This window comes from Capra hircus, chromosome 4 (genome assembly GCF_001704415.2).
Source record: "Capra hircus breed San Clemente chromosome 4, ASM170441v1, whole genome shotgun sequence".
In the NCBI taxonomy this organism is placed as follows: domain Eukaryota; kingdom Metazoa; phylum Chordata; class Mammalia; order Artiodactyla; family Bovidae; genus Capra; species Capra hircus.
Window position 1 is genome coordinate 7,545,362 of NC_030811.1, and position 24,634 is coordinate 7,569,995.

At 41.1% G+C, this 24,634-nt stretch overlaps 1 protein-coding gene across 1 annotated transcript; it reads right to left on the bottom strand.

Annotated features, from left to right (window-relative positions):
• Nucleotides 20,578–22,230, bottom strand: LOC102179465 (GTPase IMAP family member 7). Its single transcript, XM_013976805.2, has one exon. It carries the CDS (start codon nucleotides 21,986–21,988, stop codon nucleotides 21,110–21,112), a length of 879 nt encoding a protein of 292 aa, XP_013832259.2. The 5' UTR covers nucleotides 21,989–22,230; the 3' UTR covers nucleotides 20,578–21,109.

A 24,634-nucleotide genomic window follows, 5' to 3' on the forward strand; every position in this document is an offset into this window, starting at 1 on the left:
CGACATAAGTTTCCCCATCTGATTGTTTATTTTGGGTAAATGAAATCGAGGCTTGTCCGGGTGGATTTATTCTTTCCCAGGGTTTTAAACATATCATTCTCACTTGAGTGTGTAATTGATCATCAAACTGTAACTGAGCTTGAATGCCAAAGTGTGTCCCACTTCCCGTTAACTAATCAAGTGTTATATCAACTGGCGGGTTGGTTGTCACATTTCTGTGAGCTTGTTGATTTGCCTCATCTTGCCACCAGTTCCTAAATTGTAAAACTTCTCAGGTGGACATCAAGTTCTGGCTATCATTTCCCAATCATAAGGAGTTAACCATTCAGCTTGTGAAAGTCCCTGAATTAGTGCATGGTATAAGGAGGATTGGTTCCATATTAAGTACATGCCTGTTTCATCTCCTTTATGGTTTTAAATGGTATGGCATTATAATCATAGTGCATTCCTCCTCGGGAGAATTGAGGATCTGGTGGGATTTGAGTCACAGCCACAGGAAGAAACAGCATCTTCATCCCCCTGCAACTGTGCCATAGAACTCTCTTTTGTAAAGATGTCATTTTATTAGGCAGAGTTATCTGTGGTTTAAAAGCAAATCCATCATCCCAAGGTGTTTCAGGATAGAAAGGAGGGGGCTCGACCAAAGGAGAAGTTGGTCGAGTGAGAAAGATCTGTTCTTGACTTCTATCATTCTTGTGGCTCTTATTTTTCATTTTTATTAATTGTTTCTCTTCCTCATCACCTGTGTTATCATACAAATTCATCTCCTCCATTTGTTCTTATATTTGTTCTCCAGAATCCCCTGAATCCTAGGCTTTGGATTGCAGCATTCCTAAACCTCTGCTACTAAGATTCCCTACCGATCCTATAGACAAAATATCTGACTTTGTTGTGTTGTTTCTCAGTGTGTCTGGCTGTTTGTTACCCCATGGACTGTAGCCTGCCAGGCTCCTGTGTCCATGGGATTCTCCAGGCAAGAATATTGGAGTGGGTAACCATTCCCTTTTCCAGGGAATCTTCCTGACTCAGGGATTGAACGCACATGTTCTGCATTGCAGACAGATTCTTTACCACTGAGCCATCTGAGAAGCCCCAAGACAGGCAACTTTGAAGGCTATAGGGCTTACACATGGGAGAGCAAGAAGGTGTGGGAAGCAGAGACCCCACTCTTAAAGGGCATGGACAAAATCTCACATGCTCTGAGACCCAGTGCAGAAGCAAATGATATGACAGGAGCCCGAGGGAGACCCTCTTGCTGATCTTGGAGAGCTGCCCAGAGAGACAGGAGGCAAGTGTATATATATATATATATATATATATATATATATATATATATATATATATACACACACACACACACATATATATATATGTTCTTGGATTGGGAGAATCAATACTGTGAAAATGTCTTTACTATCACAATATTTTTTCTATACTATCCAAATAATCTACAACCTCAATGCAATTTGTATCAATTACCCAATGGCATGTCTCACAGAATTAGAACACAACATTTTACTACTTGTATGGGAACGCAAATGACCCTGGATAGCCAAAACTATCTTGCCAATAAAATGAACATAGGCGAGGTGGACAAATTTTTAGAAAGGTACAATCTCCCAACAGTGAATCAGGGAAAAAATCAAATATATGAATAGACCAATAACCAGTTCTATAGTCTCCCCATTGGGGAATCTAACCCCGTCTCCCCCTTCTCAAGTGGAGATACTGGTAAAGAATCCACCTGCAATGCAGGAGACCCACGTTCAATCCCTGGGTTGAGAAGATACCCTGGAGACCGGAATGTCTACCCACACCAGAATTCTGGCCTGGAGAATTCCATGGACTCTCTAGTCCATGGGATCACAAAGAGTAGGACACAACCAACGTTTTTCACTTTCACAATAACTAATCATGAAACTGAATGTGTTATTTGGAGCAAGAAAGAAAAGTTCATGACCAGATGGCTTCACAAGTGAATTCTACATTTATGAAAAGGTTAACAACTATCCTTCTCAAGTGATTTCAAAAAATTGCAGAGGAAGACATACTTCTGAAATCATTGTATGAAGCCAACATCACTCTGATATCAAAATCAGAAAACATAACACCAAAAAAGAAAAGTATAGGCCAATATCACTGATGAACATACACGCAAATGTCCTCAACAAAATATTAACAAACCGTGCAGGGCTTTCACTCTAGAGTCACCTTGTGCATCTTCCAGATGGTGCCTGTGTGCCACTCCCCCACCCTACCTCGCTGGGTCTTCCTCTTCCAGGGGCCAGGCAATGGGTGGGCAGGGTGTCAGTAGGTTAAAGGGATGCTGGCCTGGAGGTGGGCTGCCTCTGCCCACACCACCTTATCCCCTCAGTCCCACCATGGTGGAAGATGCGCCTTGAAGCCAGGTTGTGTGTGGCTGGTCCAGACTCAAGCGGTTTGGAAAAGTCTCTTGACACAGAAATCACAGAGAGCTATTCCAAAGTAGAAGGAATGCACTCAAACTAGCTTGGCCTGAAGGTAGAAAGTGAGAAGAGAGTCCTGGACCAGTTGCATTGAGGACTGAAGAGCTCCTGTGTGAATTCGCCAATCTGATTGACTTGCTCGGGGAGGCTGGAACATCTATCTCCAAAAATGTCTTTGAAAAATAAAAAACAAGATAACCTTTCATCTGAGGACTCCATTAAAGGAAATAACCAATATAGTTCCCCATGTAGGATCCCTCTGGAGCATGAAGAGGAATCATGTAACAGCTTTCAGCAATTTGAGACCAATGATCAATGCAGACCTTATCTTAGGGCCCACTTGGAGCCTTAAGAGAAACCAGATACTAACTTCAGGCAATTTGCCACAAAAAAACTAGAGTTGCCAGTGCCATCCAACCAAACCCCAAACTATCATTTTTGGTTTCCTTCCTGTTTTGCACTGGCTCCCAAAATATAATCTGAAGAAAAATACTTTAGGAAATGTGCTGTCTGGCTTGACTGTGGGCATCTTGCTGGTGCCCCAGCCCACTGATTATTCTCTCTTGCCTGGCCAGGAACATATCGATGGTCTACACACAGCTTTTTTTGTCGGCTTCGTTTACTTCCTATTGGGGACCTCCATCACATCTCTGTGGGCATTTTGGAATGTTGTGCCTTATGATCAGTCAGCTGTAGTTGACTGAGAACTGTACGGAGCTGTCTATGATGCTGCCCATGTTGCGTCTTCTTTGGGAATGGTTTCAGATGGGAGCACATTATTAAGCCAGACATCAGTCATGATGCATAACACAAGTAGCTATGACATTATAGTTGACCATATGGTAACCTTGAAGGTTGGAGTTATCAGGCAGCCATGGGATTCTTTCAAGCGGGCTTTGTTTCAGTCTATCCTCAGATGCCTTGCTGAGGGGATTTGTCACTTGTGCCTCCTTCACAGCTCTTACCACTCAGGCCAAATATCTCCCTGGACTCAGACTCCCTTGGAGTAATGGCAGGGATTATTCATCACTGAAAGTGAAAGTGTTAGTCACTCAGTCATGTCCGACTCTTTGTGACCCCATGGACTGTAGCCCACCAGGCTCCTCTGTCCATGGGGCTTTTCCAGGCAAGAATACCGGAGTGGGTTGCCATGCCCTCCTCCAGGGGATCTCCCTGACCCAGGGATACAGCCCTTGTCTCTTAGGTCTCCTGCATTGGCAGGCAGGTTCTTTAAGCAGGGTGACAATATACAGCCTTGACGTACTCCTTTTCCTATTTGGAACCAGTCTATTGTTCCATGTCCAGTTCTGACTGTTGCTTTCTGATCTGCATACAGGTTTCTCAAGAGGCAGGTCAGGTGGTCTGGTATTCCCATTTCTTTCAGAATTTTCCACAGTTTATTGGGATCCACACAGTCAAAGGCTTTGGCATAGTCAATAAAGCAGAAATAGATGTTTTTCTGGAACTCTCTTGCTTTTTCCATGATCCAGTGGATGTTGGCAATTTGATCTCTGGTTCCTCTAGCCCCGATAAATAAACCCATGCACTTATGGTCAAATGATGCAAGAATATACAATGGAAAGAGTCTCTTAAGTTGGACAGCTACAGGTAAAATAATGAAAATAGAGCATTTACTAACATCATATACAAAAAAAAAAAAAACCCTCAAAATTGGTTAAATACATAAGTGTAAGACTGGATACCATAAAACTCCTAGAGGAAAACATAAGCAAAACACTCTTTGACAGAAATCACAGTTATATATATATATATATATGTATGTATATATGTGTATATATATATATATATATATATATTGCATCTGTCTTCTAAAACAAATGAAATAAAGGCAAAAACACCACAGTTAAAAATGGAACCCAATTAAACTTAAAATCCTTTGCTCAGCAAAGGAAACCATCAACAAAATAAAAACACAACCCTCCAAATGGGAGAAAATACTTGCAAATGATAGGAGGGAATAGGGGTTAATGCTCAAAATACATAAACAACTCATGCAATTAAACATAAAGAAAACACTATTGATTTAAATCGAGCAGAAAACCGGAACACACATTTTTCTAAAGAGACAGACAGATAACAGGCACATGAAAAGATGCTCAACATTATTAATCATCAAGGAAATGAAAACTCCCACAATGATTTGCACTGAATACCTCATATCTGTTTGAATGGCTATCATAAAAAAAATATATATATATATAGCAAACATTGGTGAGGAAGTGGAGAAAAGGGAACTGTCCTATGTGGTTGGTGGGAATGTAAATTGGTGCAGTCATTGTGGAAAACTGTTTCTCACTAAAAACTCCACAATTTCACTTCTGGCTATATATCTGAAAAAATACTAATTCAAAAAGATATAGGCACCCAGTGTTCATAGTAGCATTATTTATGGTTTTTAAGACAAAAAAGCTGTCTAAGTGTCCATCAGTAGACAAATGGATTAAGAAGATGTGATACACACACACACACACACACACACACACACACACACTAAAATACTACTCAGCCACAAAAAGCATAAAAATTTGCCATTTGTAAGAACATGGATATACTTGGAGGGTATCATGCTAAGTGAAATAAATCAGAAAAAAATACTGTGTCATATCACTTTAAGTGGACTCTGAAAGCTACAACAAAACTAGTGAATATAACAAAAAAGAAACAGACTCACAGATATAGAGAACAAACTAGTGGTTACCAGTGGAGACAGGGAAGGGGAAGGGGCAATAGAAGGGTAGATTTGAAAGGTGCAAACTGTGTGTGTTAGTTGCTCAGTTTGTCTGACTCTTTGCAACCCTATGGACTGTAATCTGCCAGGCTCCTCTATCCAGGGGATTCTCCAGACAAGAATACTGGAGTGGGTTACCAGTCTCTTCTCCAGGGGATCTTCCCAACCCAGGGATTGAAGCTGGGTCTCTCACACTGCAGGCTGATTCTTCACAGTCTGAGCCACTAGGGAAGCCCATAAAATAAGCTGCAAGTATATATTGTACAAACACAGGGAATATAGCCAGTATTTTATAATAACTATAAATGGAGCTTATTTAACTTTTATGCAGAGTGCATCATGGGAAATGCTGGGCTGGATGAATCACAAGCTGGAATCAAGATTGCCAGGAGAAATATCGATAACCTCAGGTATGCAGATGACACCACCCTAATGCCAGCAAGTGAAGAAGAACTAAAGAGCCTCTTGAAAACAGTAAAAGAGGAGAGTGGAAAAGCTGGCTTAAATCTCCACCTTCATAAAACTAAGATCATAAAATCGAAACTCATTGCTTCATGGCAAATAGATGGGGAAACAATGGAAATAATGACAAATTTTCTTTTCTTGGGTTCCAAAATCACTGTGTATGGTGACTATAGCCATGAAATTAAGATGCTTGCTCCTTGGAAGAAAAGCTGTGACAAACATAGATAGCATATTACAAGGCAGAAACATCACTTTGCTGACAAAGGTTCACATAGTCAAAGCTATGCTTTTTCCAGCCATCATATATAGGTGAGACTTGGACCATAAAGAAGGCTGAATGCCGAAGAATCAATGCTTTAGAACCATGGTGCTGGAGAAGACTCTTGAGAGTTCCTTGGACAGCAAGGAGATCAAACCAGTCCATCCTAAAGGAAATCAACCCTGAATATTCACTGGAAGGACTGATGCTGAAGCTGAATCCCCAATACCTAATCATCCTCCCACTGAAATCAACTAAAAATGCTGAAAACGTATTAGATACCTTTTCTTAAAAGCATATGTGAGTAGGCAAGTAATATGCATTCTCAGAACAGAACTAAGTGGGTGACAAGTGGAGTACAGCAGCAGGCTATCTTTCTGAGGATACTTTACCAGCTCTGGAGAATTTAAACTTTATTTCTGGAAGCCACATTGACATGAAAATCAGAGTCAAGGCAAAGGGGGATTCAAGGTAGGAGGGGGCGGGTAGCTAATAGAGGAACTTGTATGTCTAAGTCCAAAGGGACACTCCCTCAACAAAGGGTGACATAGGGGTCAGTGACTTCTAGTCAGTGAAATAGATGAGAGATTTGAAAAAGTAAAGATCAGAATGAAGTTTAAGGAGTGAAAGATGTTTATAGAAAAAGAGAGAGAAAATAAGCTAGAGAAAGACTTTAAAGAAATAATGGTTGGATTTTTTTTTTTTTTCCTGAGCTGACGAAATTCAGCAATCAACACATTCAAGAAATCTGATACCAAAGAGGTTCATTAGGAAAGAATTCACACCTTAATGTGTAGCAGTGAAATTGTGGGGAAAGAAATGGACCAGAATGAACAGACAGATGACCTCTGAAGAAAAGAAAGTAGGAACTGGGCTGATTTCTTAGTAATGACAAAAGAAGCCACAAAACAGTGGAAGTAGGCTTTCAATGTGCTGAAAGAAAATAACAGTCAACTTAAAATTCCACACTCAGGGAAAATAGCTATCAAAGTAAGGGCAAAAGAAACACATTTCAGACAGTACAGACTGAGGCTTTTGCCACAAGCAAAACTTAAGTAGAATTTGTAAAGAGTGTTCTTGAGCAAGAGAAAAGTAATCCCAGATGGTAAATCACAGGTGAAAAAGAAGAAGAAAGAAAGAAAAGATACTATTAATAATTTCTAGGGTTTTCCTGGTGCCTCAGTTGGTAAAGAATTCGCCTGCAATGCAGGAGTCCCAGGTCAATCCTTGGGTAGGGTACATCCCCTGGAGAAGGAAATGACAATCCATTCCAATATTCTTGCCTGGGAAACCTCATGGACAGAGGATCCTGGTGGGCTACAGTTCATGGGATCATAAGAGTAGGACTCGACTTACAGACTAAATCAGCAGAGCTTAAAAAGGAACAAAATAAGAAAACTAAAATACACAACAACAGTAATGTAGAGATGGGGTGGCAGGTGGGAATAAAAATGAAAATATTCTCAAGTATTTGTTGTATAACAGAAAGATGAAAACATAAAATTACTTTTAAACTTTGATATGTAAAGAATATGTGTTATACAGGAATAAAGCCAATATTTTGTTATATCTGTAAAAGATAGGTAAACTTTAAAAATTGAAGGAACACTAAAAACTTCCATACAAGTAAAGGAAAAAATTCGAAAAGAAAAATATAACCAGATAACCCAAATTAAGATATAAAGAAGAAAGAAAACACAAATTATGAAACAGGTTGGACATGTAGACAGCAGAAAATAAAATTATGAATGCGTCCAAAGAGAGTACAGAATATAATTATGATAAATAGAGCACAGACTTCAGTTACAAAAATAAATATTTTTTTGAAGTGGACTGCAAAAGAAATCTGAATCTAAAACATGAAACTAGAGATAGATTGAAAGCAGAAGTAAAGGCAAAAACAGCAATACAATTCTAAACAAACACAAACAATATATCAAATGAAATAGACTTTTCATTCAGTGTTTACTGAGAGCCTGTTACGTGCCAAGAGCTGTTCTAGGCAACTGGATATATTAGCACATGATCACAGGTAAAGATCCCTGCCTCTCCAGATCTATCAGTGTGCCTTGAAGGGACAATCGATAAAAAAAAAGAAATAACTGATAAAATAAAGAATCATGATAGAAGATATTCCCCTATGTAAGAATAAGAACTCAGGGAACATGGAAGAGAGGAGCCAGGTCAGGAAGGCAGGTGAAACTTCAACAGTGTGGAAAGGGAACGTCTACCAAGTCCTACTCTACACCATGGCAACTTGTTGATTCCAAATCCCAGAGAATGCAGCCCAGTTTAGAAAGGGATTTAGATAATTAGGATGTGGTTTTCACAAGCAAAAAAAAAAAAACCTTTGAGAATAATTGCCCTGGATATTCCAACAAACATATGATTATACATATAGATGAAACTGATTTTTAAAAATATGTGTTGGTTTGCAGCTTCCTTGGGCTCTATCCAGGTTTCATCTGAAACCTGATGGTGAGGCATCCACTCCAGGCTGCAAGCTGGCAGGTTTAATACACAAGGAACTGACTCATGATGCTTGTCTTGGGCACCCCCAAGAAAAGCAATTCTTCACACCTGTCTGCCAGAATCTGAAATGCTTATAGAGAGGCCTTAAGTGGGTTCGATCACTGATAGCATCCAGACAGTGTCAGTTTCTACTCGAGGCTGCATCATTGGAGGGGCTTCTGGAAGTGCAGAAGGCAAGCAAAAGGCACAAAAAGCAAAAGTGGCTGGGGAGCCCTCGATTGCATGGGTGCAGTTTGCTGGTCCACCTCTCAAACCTGTGACCAGCTCTCACAATCTCACAGGCTCCCCTCTCCCTGGGCTTTCATCAGCATGGAGGCAGCTGCTCTGGTGGCTCCCTGGCTGCAGTGTGGGCAGATGCCACAGCACAATAGAGTCACATGTGAGAGAACAGGGGTGAAATCAGTGATTCCCTAAAAATGACAATTTTCTGCCAAAAATCGTATGACCTGAATCTTGGATTTACAATGTCCCTCATGTAGGGGGTGGGATCACTCAGAGTGTTCACTTGAGCCCTCCTGTGACTTAATAAAGAGGACACATTAACAGTTTCATCAGTAGGAACACACTACATTCTGTTCGGATAATGGTTCTGGTGCTTCCTAGGGAGCAAGTGACCATGTCCAAGGTCATTTTTTCTGTTCAGTTCCATTCAGTCCCTCAGTTCAGTTCAGTTGCTCAGTCATGTCCAACTCTTTGCGACCCCATGAATTGCACCACGCCAGGCCTCCTTGTCCATCACCCTCTCCTAAAGTTCACTGAAACTCACGTCCATTGAGTTGGTGATGTCATCTAGCCAACTCATCCTCTGTCATCCCCTTCTCCTCCTGTCCCTAATCCCTCCCAGCATCAGAGTCTTTTCCAATGAGTCAACTCTTCGCATGAGGTGGTCAAAGTACTGGAGTTTCAGCTTTAGCATCATTCCTTCCAAAGGACACCCAGGGCTGATCTCCTTTAGAATGGACTGGTTGCAGTCCAAGGGACTCTCAAGAGTCTTTTCCAACACCACAGTTCAAAAGCATCAATTCTTCGGTGCTCAGCTTTCTTCACAGTCCTACTCTTGCATCCATACATGACCACTGGAAAAGCCATAGCCTTGACTATGGTTCAGTCCCTCAGTAGTCTCCAACTCGTTGCAACCCCACAAACTGCAGCACGCCAGGCTTCCCTGTCCATCACCAACTCCCAGAGCATGCTCAAAATAATGTCCATTGAGTTGGTGATGCCATCTAACCATCTCATCCTCTGTTGTCCCCTTCTCATCCTGCCTTCAGTCTTTCACAGCATCATGGTATTTTCCAGTCAGTCCATTTTTCTCATCAGGAGGCAATATTTGAGCTTCAGCATCAGCATCAATTTTTCCAATGACTATTCAGGATTGATTGCCTTTAGGATTGACTGGTTTGACCTCGTTGCAATCCAAGGGACTCTCGAGAGTCTTCTCCAACACCACACTTCAGAAGCATACCTTCTTTGGTGTTCAGCAATCTTTATGGTTCAACTTTCACATCCATACATGACTACTAGAAAAATCTATAGCTTTGACTAGATGGAATTTTGTCAGCAAAGTGATATCTCTCTGCTTTTCAATATCCTGTATAGGTTAGCCATAGTTTTTCTTCCATGGAGCAAGCATCTTTTATTTTCATGGCCGCTGTCACTATCTGCATTGACTTTGGAGTCTAAGAAAAGAAAGCCTGTCATTATTTCCATTGTTTCCCCATTTATTTACCATGAAGTGACAGGACGGGAGGCCATGACCTTCCTTTTCTGAATGTTGAGGGTTGACCCAGCTTTCGCACTCTCCCCTTTCACTTTCATCAAGTGACTCTGAAGTTTTTCTTTGCTTTCTGGCATTGAGTTCAGTTCGGTTCAGTTGCTCTGTCGTGTCTGACTCTTTGTGACACCATGAATCGCAGCACGCCAGGCCTCCCTGTCCATCACCAACTCGCAGAGATCACTCAGACTCACGTCCATCGAATCAGTGATGCCATCCAGCCATCTCATCCTCTGTCGTCCCCTTCTCCTGCCCCCAATCCGTTCCACCATCAGAGTCTTTTCCAATGAGTCAACTCTTCGCATTAGGAGGCCAAAGTACTGGAGTTTCAGCTTTAGCATCAATCCCTCCAAAGAACACCCAGGGCTGATCTCCTTCAGAATGGACTGGTTGGATCTCCTTGCAGTCCAAGGGAGTCTCAAGAATCTTCTCCAACAACACAGTTCAAAAGCATCAATTCTTCAGCACTCAGCTTTCTTCACAGACCAACTCTCACATCCATACATGACCACAGGAAAAACCAGAGCCTTGACTAGATGGACCTTTGTTGGGAAAGTAATGTCTCTGCTTTTGAATATGCTATCTAGGTTTGTCATAACTTTTCTTCCAAGGAGTAAGCATCTTTTAATTTCATGGCTGCAATCACCATCTGCAGTGATTTTGGAGCCCCCAAAAATAAAGTCTGACACTGTTTCCACTGTTTCCCCATCGATTTCCCATGAAGCGATGGGACCAGATGCCATGATCTTCGTTTTCTGAATGTTGAGCTTTAAGCCAACGTTTTCACTCTCCTCTTTCACTTTCATCAAGAAGCTTTTTAGTTCCTCTTCACTTTCTGCCATAAGGGTAGTGTCATCTGCATATCTGAGGTTCTTGATATTTCTCCCGGCAATCTTGATTCCAGCTTGTGTTTCTTCCAGTCCAGCATTTCTCATGATGTACTCTGAATAGAAGTTAAATAAGCAGAGTGACATTATGCAGCCTTGACGTACTCCTTTTCCTATTTGGAACCAGTCTGTTGTTCCATGTCCAGTTCTAACTGTTGCTTCCTGACCTGCATATGGGTTTCTCAAGAGGCAGATCAGGTGGTTTGATATTCCCATCTCTCTCAGAATTTTCCACAGTTTATTGTGATCCACACAGTCAAAGGCTTTGGCATAGTCAATAAAGCACAAATAGATGTTTTTCTGGAACTCTCTTGCTTTTTCCATGATCCAGCAGATGTTGGCAATTTGATCTCTGGTTCCTCTGCCTTTTCTAAATCCAGCTTGAACATCTGGAAGTTCACGGTTCACGTATTGCTGAAGCCTGGCTTGGAGAATTTTGAGCATTACTTTACTAGCATGTGAGATGAGTGCAATTGTGCATTAGTTTGAGCATTCCTTTGCATTGCCTTTCTTTGGGATTGGAATGAAAACTGATGTTTTCAGTCCTGTGAGCACTGCTGAGTTTTCCAAATTTGCAGTGTTTTCTGCATACCTGAAGTTACTGATATTACTCCCTGCAATCTTGATTCCAGCTTGCACTTCATCCAGCCTGGCATTTTGCATGATGTATTGTGCATAGAAGTTAAGTAAACAGCATGACAATATACAGCCTTGACATATTCCTTTCCCAGTTTGGAACCAGTCCATTGTTCCAAGTCTGGTTCTACCTGTTATTTCTTGATCTGCATACAGATTCCTCAGGGGGCAAGTAAGGTGGTCTGGTATTCCCATCTCTTGAAGAATTTGCCACGGTTTGTTGTGATCAACACAGTCAAAGTCTTTAGTGTAGTCAGTGAAGCAGATGTTTCTCAGAAATTCTCTTGCTTTTTCTAGGATCCAACGGAAGTTTGCAATTTGATCTCTGGTTCCTCTGGCTTCTCTAAATCCAACTTGAACATCTAGAAGCTCTCAGTTGGTGAACTGTTGAAGCCGAGCTTGGAGAATTTTGAGCATTACTTTGCTAGCTTGTGAGGTGCATGCAATTGTGCAGTAGTTTGAACATTTTTTGGCATTGCCTTTCTTTGGGATTGGAGTGAAAACTGACCTTTTCCAGTCCTATGGACACTGCTGAGTTTTCCAAATTTGTTGGCATTTTGAGTGCAGCACTTTGATAGTAACATTTTTTAGAATTTAAAATAGTTCAGCTGGAATTTCATCATCTCCTCTAGCTTTGTCCATAGTGATGCTTCCTAAGGCCCACTTGACTTCTCATTCCAGGATGTCTGGCTCTAGGTGAGTGATCATACCATTGTGGTTATTTGGGTCATGAAGATTCTTTTTGTATAGTTCTTCTGTGTATTCTAGCCACCTCTTCTTAATATCTTCTGCTTCTGTTAGGTCCATACCATTTCTGCCTTTTATTGTGCCCATCTTTGCATGAAATTTTGCCTTGGTATCTCTAGTTTTCTTGAAGAGATTTCTAGACTTTCCCATTCTATTGGCTTCCTCTCTTTCTTTCAGTTGACCTCTTAGAAAGGCTTTCTTATCTCTCCTTGATATTCTTTGGAACTCTGCATTCAGATGGATATATCTTTCATTTTCTCCTTTGCCTTTAGTTTCTCTTATTTTCTAAAACATTTTTAAGGCTTCCTAAGACAACCATTTTGCCTTTTTTGCATTTCTTTTTCTTGGGGATGGTCTTGATCACAGCCTCCTGTACAACGTTATGAACCTCCGTCCATACTTCTTCAGGCACTTTCTCTGTCAGATCTAATCCCTTGAATCTATTTGTCACTTCCACTGTATAATCATAAGGGATTTGATTTAGGTCATACCTGAATGGTCTAGTGGTGTTCCCTACTTTCTTCAATTTAAGTCTGAATTTAGCAATAAGGAGTTCATGATCTGAGTCACAGTCAGCTCCCAGTCTTGTTTTTGCTGATTGTTTAGAGCTTCTCCATCTTTGGCTGCAAAAAATATAATCAATCTGATTTTGGTGTTAACCATGTGGTAATGTCCATTTGTAGAGTCATATCTTGTGTTGTTGAAAGATGGTATTTGCTATGACCAGTGCATTATCTTGGCAAAACTCTGCTAGGCTTTGCCCTGCTTTGTTTTGTACTCCAAGGCCAAACTTGCCTGTTACACCAGGTATCTCTTGACTTCCTACTTTGTCATTCCAGTCCCCTATGATGAAAAGGACATCTTTTTCTTGTTGTTAGTTCTAGAAAGTCTTGTAGGTCTTCAACTTCTGCTTCTTCAGTTTTAGTGGTTGGAGCATAGACTTGGACTACTGTGATACTGGATGGTTTGCCTTGGAAACGAACAGAGATCATGCTATCATTTTGAGACTGCACCCAAGTACTGCATTTCAGACTCTTCTGTCAACTCTGAGGGCTACTTCGTTTCTTCTAAGGCATTCTTGTCCACAGTAGTAGATGCAAAGGCTATCTGCATTAAATCTGCCCATTCCGGTCCATATTAGTTCACCGATTCCTAAAATGTCGATGTTCACTCTTGCCATCTCCTGTTTTACCACTTCTAATTTACCTTGATTCATGGACCTAATATTACAGGTTCCTATGCAATATTATTGGAGAAGGCAATGTCACCCCACTCCAGTACTCTTGCCTGGAAATCCCACGGATGGAGGAGCCTGGCAGGCTGCAGTCCATGGGGTCGCAAAGAGTCGGACACGACTGAGTGACTTCACATTCACTTTTCACTTTTCACTTTTATGCATTGGAGAAGGAAATGGCAAGCCACTCCAGTATTATTGCCTGAAGAATCCCAGGGATGGGGGAGCCTGGTGGGCTGCTGTCTATGTGGTCACACAGAATTGGACAAAAGTGAAGCGACTTAGCAGCAGCAGCAGCATGCAATATTGTACTTCACAGCATTGGACTTTACTTTCATCTCCAGTCACATCCATAGCTGGGTGTTGTTTTTGCTTTGCCTCAGCTTCTTCATTCTCTCCTGGGGTATTTCTCCACTCTTCTCAGGTAGCATATTGGGTTTGTACCGATCTGAGGAGTTCAACGTTCAGTGTCATATCATTTTGCCTTTTCATACTGTTCATAGGGTTCTCAAGGCAATACTGAAGTGATTTACTGTTCATTTATCCAGTGAACTAGCTGAACCACAAGGGAAGCCCAAGAATACTGGAGTGGGTATTCTCCAGTGCATCTTCCCGACCTAGGAATAGAACAGGAGTCTCCTGCATTACAGGCGAATTCTTTACCAACTGAGCTATCAAGGAAGCCCCTCCAGTGGACCACAGTTTGTCAAAATTCTCCACCATTACCCATTCATCTTGGGTGGCCCTACACAGTACAGCCCATAGCTTCATTGAGTTACAGAAGACTTTTATCCATGTGATCAATTTGATTCGTTTTCTGTGATTGTGGTTTTCATGCTGTCTGCACTAACAGACATGGCAATTTTGAGGCCAGCTTTTCTCATTAGATATATGTCAACGCTCAGTAAAGACAGGCTTTGTTGGCCACCATTCAAGATTTGCTGGGTAAAGTCATCAGGGGCTTCTATGTGTGCTATCTTCCAGGAATATGTAATTTTGAGTCTACATTCAACAGATTGATTGTGACAAACTTTTGGTTGTTCATGGGTTCTGTACACAGCATTTTACAAATGACTGCTGCGTTTCAGACATGCTTCCTTGACCTTGAGGACTCATTACTCAACATGTCTGGAACCCTTCTGGTGGAGTCATCTTTGAACTTAAATGCCACAGTGGAAAGAAAACAAGTCTGTGATTTGTAGCTTCTTTTTATTTTCAATCAAAGCATATATTCAAGCTTGGTCATTGACTTTATTCACCAGATTGAGACTCTGTCAAAACTAAAGAGGTCAAGTCATGATCTCTAAGGACAGTCAAAGTGATTGTCAGAGTTATCCACTACACTGGTTGTGAGAGTCTCCATTCACATCAGTAAACTTTACTGCCTGCTTTCTTTTCAGTCACAAAGACACGGAGACTCCAACCCACAGATGCTTAACTGGTCAAGGCTTGTCTTTGACTGATCTTGAGTACATAAGGATCAGGGCTCTGAGGAACACTTCTACCACTTCACATATGAAAGCTCTACTCCATCTCTATGACTCTCCTGACTCTGTGGGATTTATACATAAGTACCAGTCTGTGAGAGGGATGTGGCCACCTCAAAGTTCTTCCTGTAATCTGAAGGAGCACAGTGCTTCTCTGGACTCCTGCTACACCACTCAGAGCACCCAACGCCACTATTTCAGGAATAGAAGGGGAATATCTTGGGGTTCTTCTGTAGAGTGCTCTCCTCCACAGAAAATGACGTGATCTATATCTAAGCCTTGCATTAAGTAAGAAATACATCACAAAGAAGGAGAACATATATTCAGGTCTCCTACACACCCATCACTCTGGCTCCATTAGTGTCTCATGAAGGAAAACTTGGATAGCTGCTACCCTAAGCAGAAACTCTCTCCAACCACTGCTCATCCATTTGTGTAATTAAAGCATCCAACCCAGTAATCAAGCTGAATTTCATTGAAGGGTAAAGCCTCTCCTTCCCATGGCTTGTGCCAGCTTCTGCTGAAGGCCGAGCAGTGTGGACAGGGCTGCTTCCATCTGCACCCCTGCCCTCTCCTTCTCCTTCAGCCACTGGCCTTGTTTCTGACTCCTCCTTGGTTGGAGGAGAGAGAAGAAACCACTGAAGACAAGTCCGGTGCAATCTGGTCCTTGGGGAATCGAGACACACTTAGTGGCTCTTATCCTCATGGGGCCCCATTAATGACTCAGCAGAGATCCTCCTCTGGACCATTACATGTCCAACTGGTGACTGCTATCTGCCCTCCAGCTGGTATTTTCAACTCCAGTTCCTGGCAGAGTTGGGATCCCTGGTAGACGTCCAGTCAAGTCTCCTTCAAGCCAGCTTTGGCTGGCTCCCTCCTGTGTGGCCTACAGCTGATTTGTGGGAAGAACACACTTGGGTCCCATAGTCATTGAGAGTTATGGTTGCTTCAATTCAGCCTCCTCAATCATTATCCTCTGGCACATGGAAACATCTTTTATATTTCCCTCAAGAGCATCTGGCTCTAAAGTTCCACTCCAGAGGACACTGGTTATGTCCCCCAGGAATCTCTTACCATGCAGCACTCATGTCCTCAGGCAGCACCAAGACCAGGGGGCCACCTTATTGGTGTGAGGTAAGAGGGAACTCTTGTCCTGTTGGGTAGATCACAAGAGGATTCCCCGTGGAGCCTCCCTTATGAAATGCCATGGTTACAGAGAGATTACCCTCTTGACTGGGGGAGCCACTACTCTTGGAATAAACCCTCCAAATTTGCCAATCCTGAAAGTTGTTGTCCTTCCAATCAAAGTGTTCTCTTTTACAAAGCCCTTTCTTCATAGCTCAATTGGTAAAAATCTGCCTGCGTCCAAGAAGACCCTGGTTTGATTCCTGGGTTGGGAAGATCCACTGGAGAAGGGAAAGGCTACCCACTCCAGTATTCTGGCCTGGAGAATTCCATGGATTACAGTCCATGAGGTTACAACAAGTCAGACATACTGAGCCACTTTCACTTTCACTTTCCTCTTGAACTCCTCAGACACCTACTGAATTGTTTGAAGAACTATGTCTCACAGAACTGGTTACCACTTGCTTCCTTTCAAGTTCTACACAAACCTTTTAGTACATAAGACTGGAATGTGGGGATGTTATCAGTACTGAATCAGTTGAAATGACTGATGTTAATATGCTGCCACATTCACCGTAGGCCTCTCACATAAACTTCAGTTCAAAATTTGAATGCCAGACCCTCCCTTTGACTCCGATACTCAGCTTGTCACAAACCTAATTGAATGCTGTCACTTCTGAATCTACCCTGATGATCTCAACTGCAGACCCTAACTTTCCTCTTTCTGAAAGGAAGGGGGCATATCATCCCATCACCCACATGCACACAACCTATACATTCTTCAGAGTAGACTCAAGCCCGGAATTCTTCCTCAAGTCTTCTCCTATGAATTCTACTGTCCCCAACAATGGATCATGGCTATGTTATGTTTCAACCATAGGAATAGTACACATAATGAGTGCTGGAACTTCCTGAGAATTCAGAACCACCTTCAGAGAGAACTTGGATATAATGAAAGTGAAGATAATCTAATGGTCAAGAATTCATGCATCAAGGAAAAGATGATGCCTATATGACTCATTTGAATTGCTCATTTTCCTTCTGAGTATGTTCTACCTTCAAAAAAAGAACATAGTTCTGGGAGAAAAGAAATCACCTCCTTTAAGTTGCATCTTCATAGGTCCTAACACAAGCCTAGAAACACACAAGCTGACTTACATCATAATGCTTCTGCAAATCCCTGAGAGAAAGTATCATCCAAATGGCTCATAAAGGAAATATGTCTGGGCAGTGCATGATTGTTTGCTCACGGAGATAATGTTGCACTGATGATTCATTCACAGCAAACTAACTATAAACATAAGACTGTGTTATAGCAAATAGCAGTTGGGGCCCACAGTGTTATTTCACTATACTATGAATGTTTCTCACAACAGACTTTTCTTGCACGTTGTCTTACTCTATTCATAGTATTTGTTATGAACCTTAGAATGAGCAGGTATTTGAGACATTATTTTCTCCAGATTCAATCTCCAATCCCTGTGTCCCTAAGTTTCACCGATGCAGTAAAGACTTTGTCACTTTCAGATACAAAGCATAGGACAACTGTAAAAATCCCAGATATTTGACATTGAGTTATCTGCCATGTTTATTTTAATATAAACTCATCTCTCTATCACAGAAGTCTTGTAATGATTTTAGCAAGATAGAACCTTTAATGTGCTCACTGCCAATGTCAGAGTCTATGTGGGTAAAATTTTCCCAGAGATTTCAACAGTCACATGAAACTTTCTTGCTGTCAGGGGGTTGAAAAAAATAAAAAATAAAAATCAGAGAATGCTTTCAAATAGAAAAAGAAGTAGGTATCATAAGATGTATCCATCAGGATTCTAGCAGAAAAAAAGATGGTCTATTGTGATATTTGAAGCAAAGTCCAGTGAAGAGGCTTCCTATGAGTGATGGATACAAGGTTTGAAAATGACAAGGGAGAGGTCCAGCAACAGTGAGGAAATTATATCAGTACCCTAAGTGGTGAACAAAGGTGGAATCCAGAAGGAGAGTTGGGTGGAGAGATCTCAAGGAGAGGAGCTATGACCTTCAACTTAGAGTAGCAACTACTCAGAAATGACCTTGCAGAGAGAGAGGCAGGAGGACGGATATAGTGATCATGCTTTTTTACCTTCAGGAGATCTCCTGCTTGGATTTCCTTTGGCAGAAACCAACCAAGAGATCCCACTGATGTAGTCCATGCAGATCAGCCTCCCAGGCAACAAGTTAGATTGAAGGGGAGAGGGGAGTCAAGTGTAGATGTGCAATGGCAAATGAAAACTATTTGACAGAGAAGACATTTTTATATCACAGTTAGGAACACTTGGAATTAGGACAGTAATTTAAAAAGGGAGAGAGCCCACTGGTGGGGTTGGACCCATGTCTTGTGAAAGTTTCGTAGTTGGGAGGACCTGTGCCTCTGCTCTGGTGGACAGAACTGGACTTTGTCTCTCTGAAGGGCAGTGCTGTGTCTAGCAGTGTGTGTTTGGGTGTCTACGGGCTTGATATGGCTTTGGGCAGTCCTCTGCTAATGATCAGGGTTGTGTTTCTGTTTTGCAAATGGTTTGGTGTGAAGTGTCCAGGACTGGAGTTTTGGGGTCTTCGGGTGGGCCTGGGTCTTAGTGTTGATATGGAGGCTTTGGGAGAGCTCCTGTCGATTAATGTTCCATTAGCAAATGTGCTGTTTGATGCAGAGACCTCAAATCCCTAGGTTGTGCTCTGTGACAACCAACAGGGGTGGAAGGGGTGTTCAAGAGGGAGGGGACGTATGTGTACCTATCACTGATTCATGTTGATATATGGCAGGAACCAACATAATACTAGAAAGCAATTTCTTCCAATTAAAAAATAAAGCTGTCTAAAAAGATCAAACTGGTGCCTTTGAAAGACCTTTAACTTTAAAAGCAAACAGATCTGAGTTAAAAGTCAGCTCTATTGATCACTAGGCAAGCATTCAGATGGCTGTAGTCAAATTACTTATATTCCTGAGACTCACTGTCATCTTTTCTACAGGGTTATTATCAGAATTAATTTAAATAAAATGACATATAAAATATTTTTATATAGAAGAATAGTCATGTTAATCTGTACTATACTTAAATGGCATTAACGGGAAAAAATGAGATCTATTTAATAGCAGAAAGAGGAGAGAAAAAAAACAACAAGAGAATTTGCCAACTTCCACATCTCCATGAACCACAGAATAATGGTGCCAGAGAAGCCCATGTTTCACAAACAAACTTCTCCTAGGTGTGGATTGAAATAACACACCAGTTATACATCAGTGGGGCCTACACTTAACATGGGCAAAGTTTCTTATTTGAATTTTCCCAAATTGAATCTTTGAACTCTACAAAATGGATCATTACCTGGTTATGCCAATTTGATAAACTCTTAAGTTCAATTCTTAAGTTCTGGGGAATAAGGAATATATTTAATTCTGGTTATTTCTCACTACATGGATTTCCCAGTTGATGCCAGTGGTAAAGAACCCCGCCCCCCCTCCACCACCACCACCAATATAGAAGATTTAAGTGATGTGGGTTTGACCCCTGGGTCAGGGAGATCCCCTGGAGGACAGCATGGCAACCCATTCCAATATTCTTTCCTGGAGAATCCTATGGACAGAGAAGCCTAGTGGACTACAGTACAGCTCTGAATTCTCCTGTAATAACTTTTATATACTCTGTAGAAAATTCAAAATAATGAGCGTTTTTTAACAACTGCCGGAAGACACTGAGAGTGACCAAATACAGGGAGAGGCTATAGGGAACTTGACACTTCACTCAGGGGACCACGTGGCTGTCACATGTTCTTTGAACTCTACAAAATGGATCATTACCTGGTTATGTCAATTTCATAAACTCTTAAATTTGTTGGCATTGTGTGGAAGGACAGGTAGGAGCCAGGAGTGCTGGGAATGAGCTGAGAAGATATTTAATTCTGGTTAACTCTCACTGCATGGATTTCCTAGATGATGCTAGTGGTAAAGAACCCCCCTACCAATATATGAGATATAAGTGATGTGGGTTTGATCCCTGGGTCAGGAAGACCCCCTGAAGAATGGCATGGTAACCCACTCCAATACTCTTGCCTGGAGAATTCCACGGACAGAAGAGCCTGGTGGGCTACAGTCCACAGAGTTGCACAGAGTCAGACAGGACTGAAGCAACTTAGCATGTGAGCATGCAGCCCTCACTGCATAACAAACCATCCCAAAACATAGTGGTTTAAAACAACAGCAATCATTTATTTTTCTCATGAATCTGCAATTTGGGCAGGACCTCATGGGGATGGCTCATCTTTGCTCTTTGCAGTTTCATCAGTTGGCAGCTGGAGAATCCAATCTGTGTTGCCTCACTTGCAAGGCTGGCAAGCTGATTCTGGATGCAGATGAAATATCAGACAGGGGAGAGGATCAGTGACTTCAGGCTCCCATTATGGGCGCAAATTGGTCTTCTACCCAGGCTTCCTCTCAACAGGGTGGGCAAATTCCAAGGGTAACCATCGTAGAGCATGGAGGCATTTTCCCTTCTTAGAAGTCACATGGTGTTGCTTCAACCACCCACTATTTATCAAAGCAGTCACAAAGTCCCTCCAATTCCAAGGTAAGGGACATAGACCCATAGCTCAAGGGAGAGAAATTATAAGAGGAAGTCAGATTGTAAAAAGTCAGAAAATATGGTTTTAACAATCTTTGGAAACTATAAACTACTGTATTAACAAGTTATATTAAAATGAGGAGTAAAGATAAAGTTTATACTACCACAACTTGGACCATATTTTTAAAAGCATATTTTTAATCATGTTGAATGCAGCTTTGAATACATTCATCTCAGCATCTTCCCTTATGTTTTTCATTCGTTCCTCATGCTTCTGCTTTAGCAACTTTATTTGTTTCTCCTTTTCTTCTGGGTTATGTGCATATTCCTTTTCTACTAGTTTAATTTTGCTTTGTAATTCATCAGCATAGACTTTCTTCAAGTGTTCCACCTGCTGTCTCAGCTTTTGGTCTATGTCCTTGTAAATGGGGTCAGAAAAGTAATTCCCCTGGTTGTTCTGCACCATCTTGTCTATCAGCTCCACCAGCTCCTGCACCTGAGCTTCCTTCTCAGCCTGCTCTGTGTTTCTGCTGTTACTGATGGCATAGCAGCGGTCTCCACATTCCTGGAGGAGGCTTCGTAGGTTTACATCTGCATCCTTCAAAAAGTCGCTCAGGCTCTGGTCGCCCAGTTCATCTCTGCAAGTGAATAAGATGATCATATATTTCATGGCTGTTTTCCCAAATAGATTCTTGACCAATGCCACGGTTTGCTGCTCTTCCTGTGTGTAGCGGCCCAGTCTCAGGACCAAGACGATCGCATGAGGCCCAGGACAGGACACGAGGATACATCGGCTGATTTCCCTGCAGGTGGTATTCAGGGTCTCCTTGGTGTCAAAGAGCCCTGGGGTGTCAACAACGAAAAGCTCTCTCCCCTTCTGTTTCCGAAATGCTTTCTGACAAGTTTTGGTAACAGCTTCCGCAGCAATCCTAGAGTCGAATACTTTTTCCCCAAGGATGGTGTTTGCAGTTGCACTTTTCCCACTTCCGGTCTTCCCGACCAGCACAATCCTCAGAGTGTTGTTTAGCATGGCAGCCATGTTTATATCAAGAGACTCTGGGGCGCAGGCACCCGCACCACCTTAGTAAAAGGAAAGCGGGGGAAAAGGGTCAATTTAGGTAAGTAGGAACCATTTCCAACTGTCTTTTTTTTTTTTTTTTTCTTATTTTCCTCCCTGAAAGTTTCTAATATTCTCTTATGCATATTGACCCTGGTAGAGACAGCAAATTTAAACAGTTCAGTTGTTATTGAAGAAATAACCAAGTAGTTAGAGTATCTCCACAAAAGTGTCAGGTCTTGATGATTTCATAGGGCACTCACTGAAACCTTTAAAGATCTCACAATCTCAGTGCTATTCAGACTATTCCTGATCACATAGCAATGAAGGGAAATGTTTAGTTTTTTTTTCTATGAAGCAAGTGTAATGTTGATTCCAAAAGCTAGCAAAGATTTCACAATAAATAAAGCTATAGATATGTCTCATCAGTAAATATTGATATAAAGTCCTAAATAATTAGATGTGAAAAGCAGTGTCACATGAGTATGATTGTCAGATATACTAGGGTGATTCAACATGAGAATTTTAATTGTTACATTACATCCCATCAAGAGATTAAGAAGAAAAGTAACTAGGAGCAGAAGAGTCATTTGGACAAATTCAATCCTGATTCATGTTTAAAGCAGTTCATCAAATTTAAATTAATTGATTCTTCTTTAACATGATTGTATGTATATATAAAATTAAAAATTTTTGTTATAACTTTTTTCTTCATGCAACTAAAATTGTTGTTTGACCACTAAGTTGTGTCTAACACTTTTGTGACCCTATTTATTGTAGCCTGCCTGGCACCTCTGTCCATGGAATTACCCGGGCAAGAATACTAGAGTGGTTTCTCACTTCCTTCTCCAGATGATCTTACAGACCCAGGGATCAAACCTGAGTCTCCTCCACCTGGAAAACTCAGCAACTAAAGCAGTTGATTATAAAATTTATTTGGATGGAGGAAAAAAATTAGCCTAGGCAATCAAGCCAAAAAAAAAAAAAAAAAAGAGGTAAGACTAACTTTGCCAGAGAGTAGAAAATAACAGTTTCTATAATTACAGCAGTATGATATTGGTGCATGGGTAGACAGAACAGTGAAATAAAAACAGAAAATTCAAATAGAGGCCAAGATGATCACACAATATTCATTTATATTCAAATCATTTACATTATGCAACATTTATATTTAGTAAGGTAGCATCTCACATCAACGCAAAGAAAGATGGACTAATATGGAACACTGAGATAACCATATAGAAAAAATAAAACTGTCTATTTCTTCTTGCTGTACAACTTCCAAATAGATTAGAAATTTAAATGTAGAAAAAGTTAATCCATATAAATAATAGAAGAAACATGAGTAAATCTTTGTAACTTAGATATAGGTAAAATATTTATAAGATTTGGAAAAGAGTAAGGTTGTGTGAAAATCACTTAGTGCTGTTCGACTCTTTGCAATCCCATGGACTATACCATCCATGGAATTGTCCAGGCCAGAATACCGGCGTGGGTAGTCTTTCCCTTCTCCAGGTTATCTCCCCAAAACCATGGATTGAACCCAGGTCTCCTGCCTTGGAGGTGGATCCTTTACCAGCTGAGCCACAGGGAAGCCCAGAGTAAGAAAAGAGACTCCTAAATTTGATTCCATAAAAATCAAGCAGATATTTTGGGGATAATACTACCATATACAAATTAAAACACAAATGTCAAACCAGGGAAAAAAATTTTCCTACTTATATAAAAGAAGGGCCAGTTCCCTTTTATACAAATAATATCTCTACAAATGATCAATAAGCACATGAAAAGATGCTTAGCATCACTAACTACTCAAGAAATGCAATCAAAAATACCTTGATGTATCACTTCACAGCACTCAGAATTGCCACCATCAAAAAGTCTACCAATAATGCTGGAGAGAGTGTGGAGAAAAGGGGACCCTCCTTTGTTGGTGGATACATAAATTGGTATAGTCTCTATGAAGAACAATATGGAAGATCCTCAAGAAACTAGAAATAAAGTTGCCATATCATCCAGCAATCCAACTCTTGGGCATATTATCCAGATAAAACTCTAATTTGAAAAGATACATGCAGCCCTGTGTTCATAATAGCACTATTTATAATAGCCCAGATGTGGAAACAACCTAATTGTCCATCTACAGATGAATGTGTAAAGAACTGTGATTTGTATATACAACGGGATATTACTCAGCCATAAAAGAGAATGAAATAATGCCATTTGCAGCAACATGGATGAAATGAGATGTTTTCACATTGAGTGAAGTAAGTCAGACAGAAAAAAAACAAATATTATATGGTACAATTTATATGTGAAATCTAAAAAAATAAATAACCTTATTTACAAAACAGACTCACTGACACAGAAAACAAACTTATGATTACCAAATAGGAAAGTCAGCTGCTGCTGCTGCTGCTAAGTCGCTTCAGTCGTGTCTGACTTTGTGCGACCTCATAGATGGCAGCCCACCAGACTCCCCCATCCCTGGGGTTCTCCAGGCAAGAACACTGGAGTGGGTTGCCATGTCCTTCTTAAATGCATGAAAATGAAAAGTGAAAGTGAAGATGCTCAGTCATGTCCGACTCAGCGACCCCATGGACTGCAGCCTACCAGGCTCCTCCATCA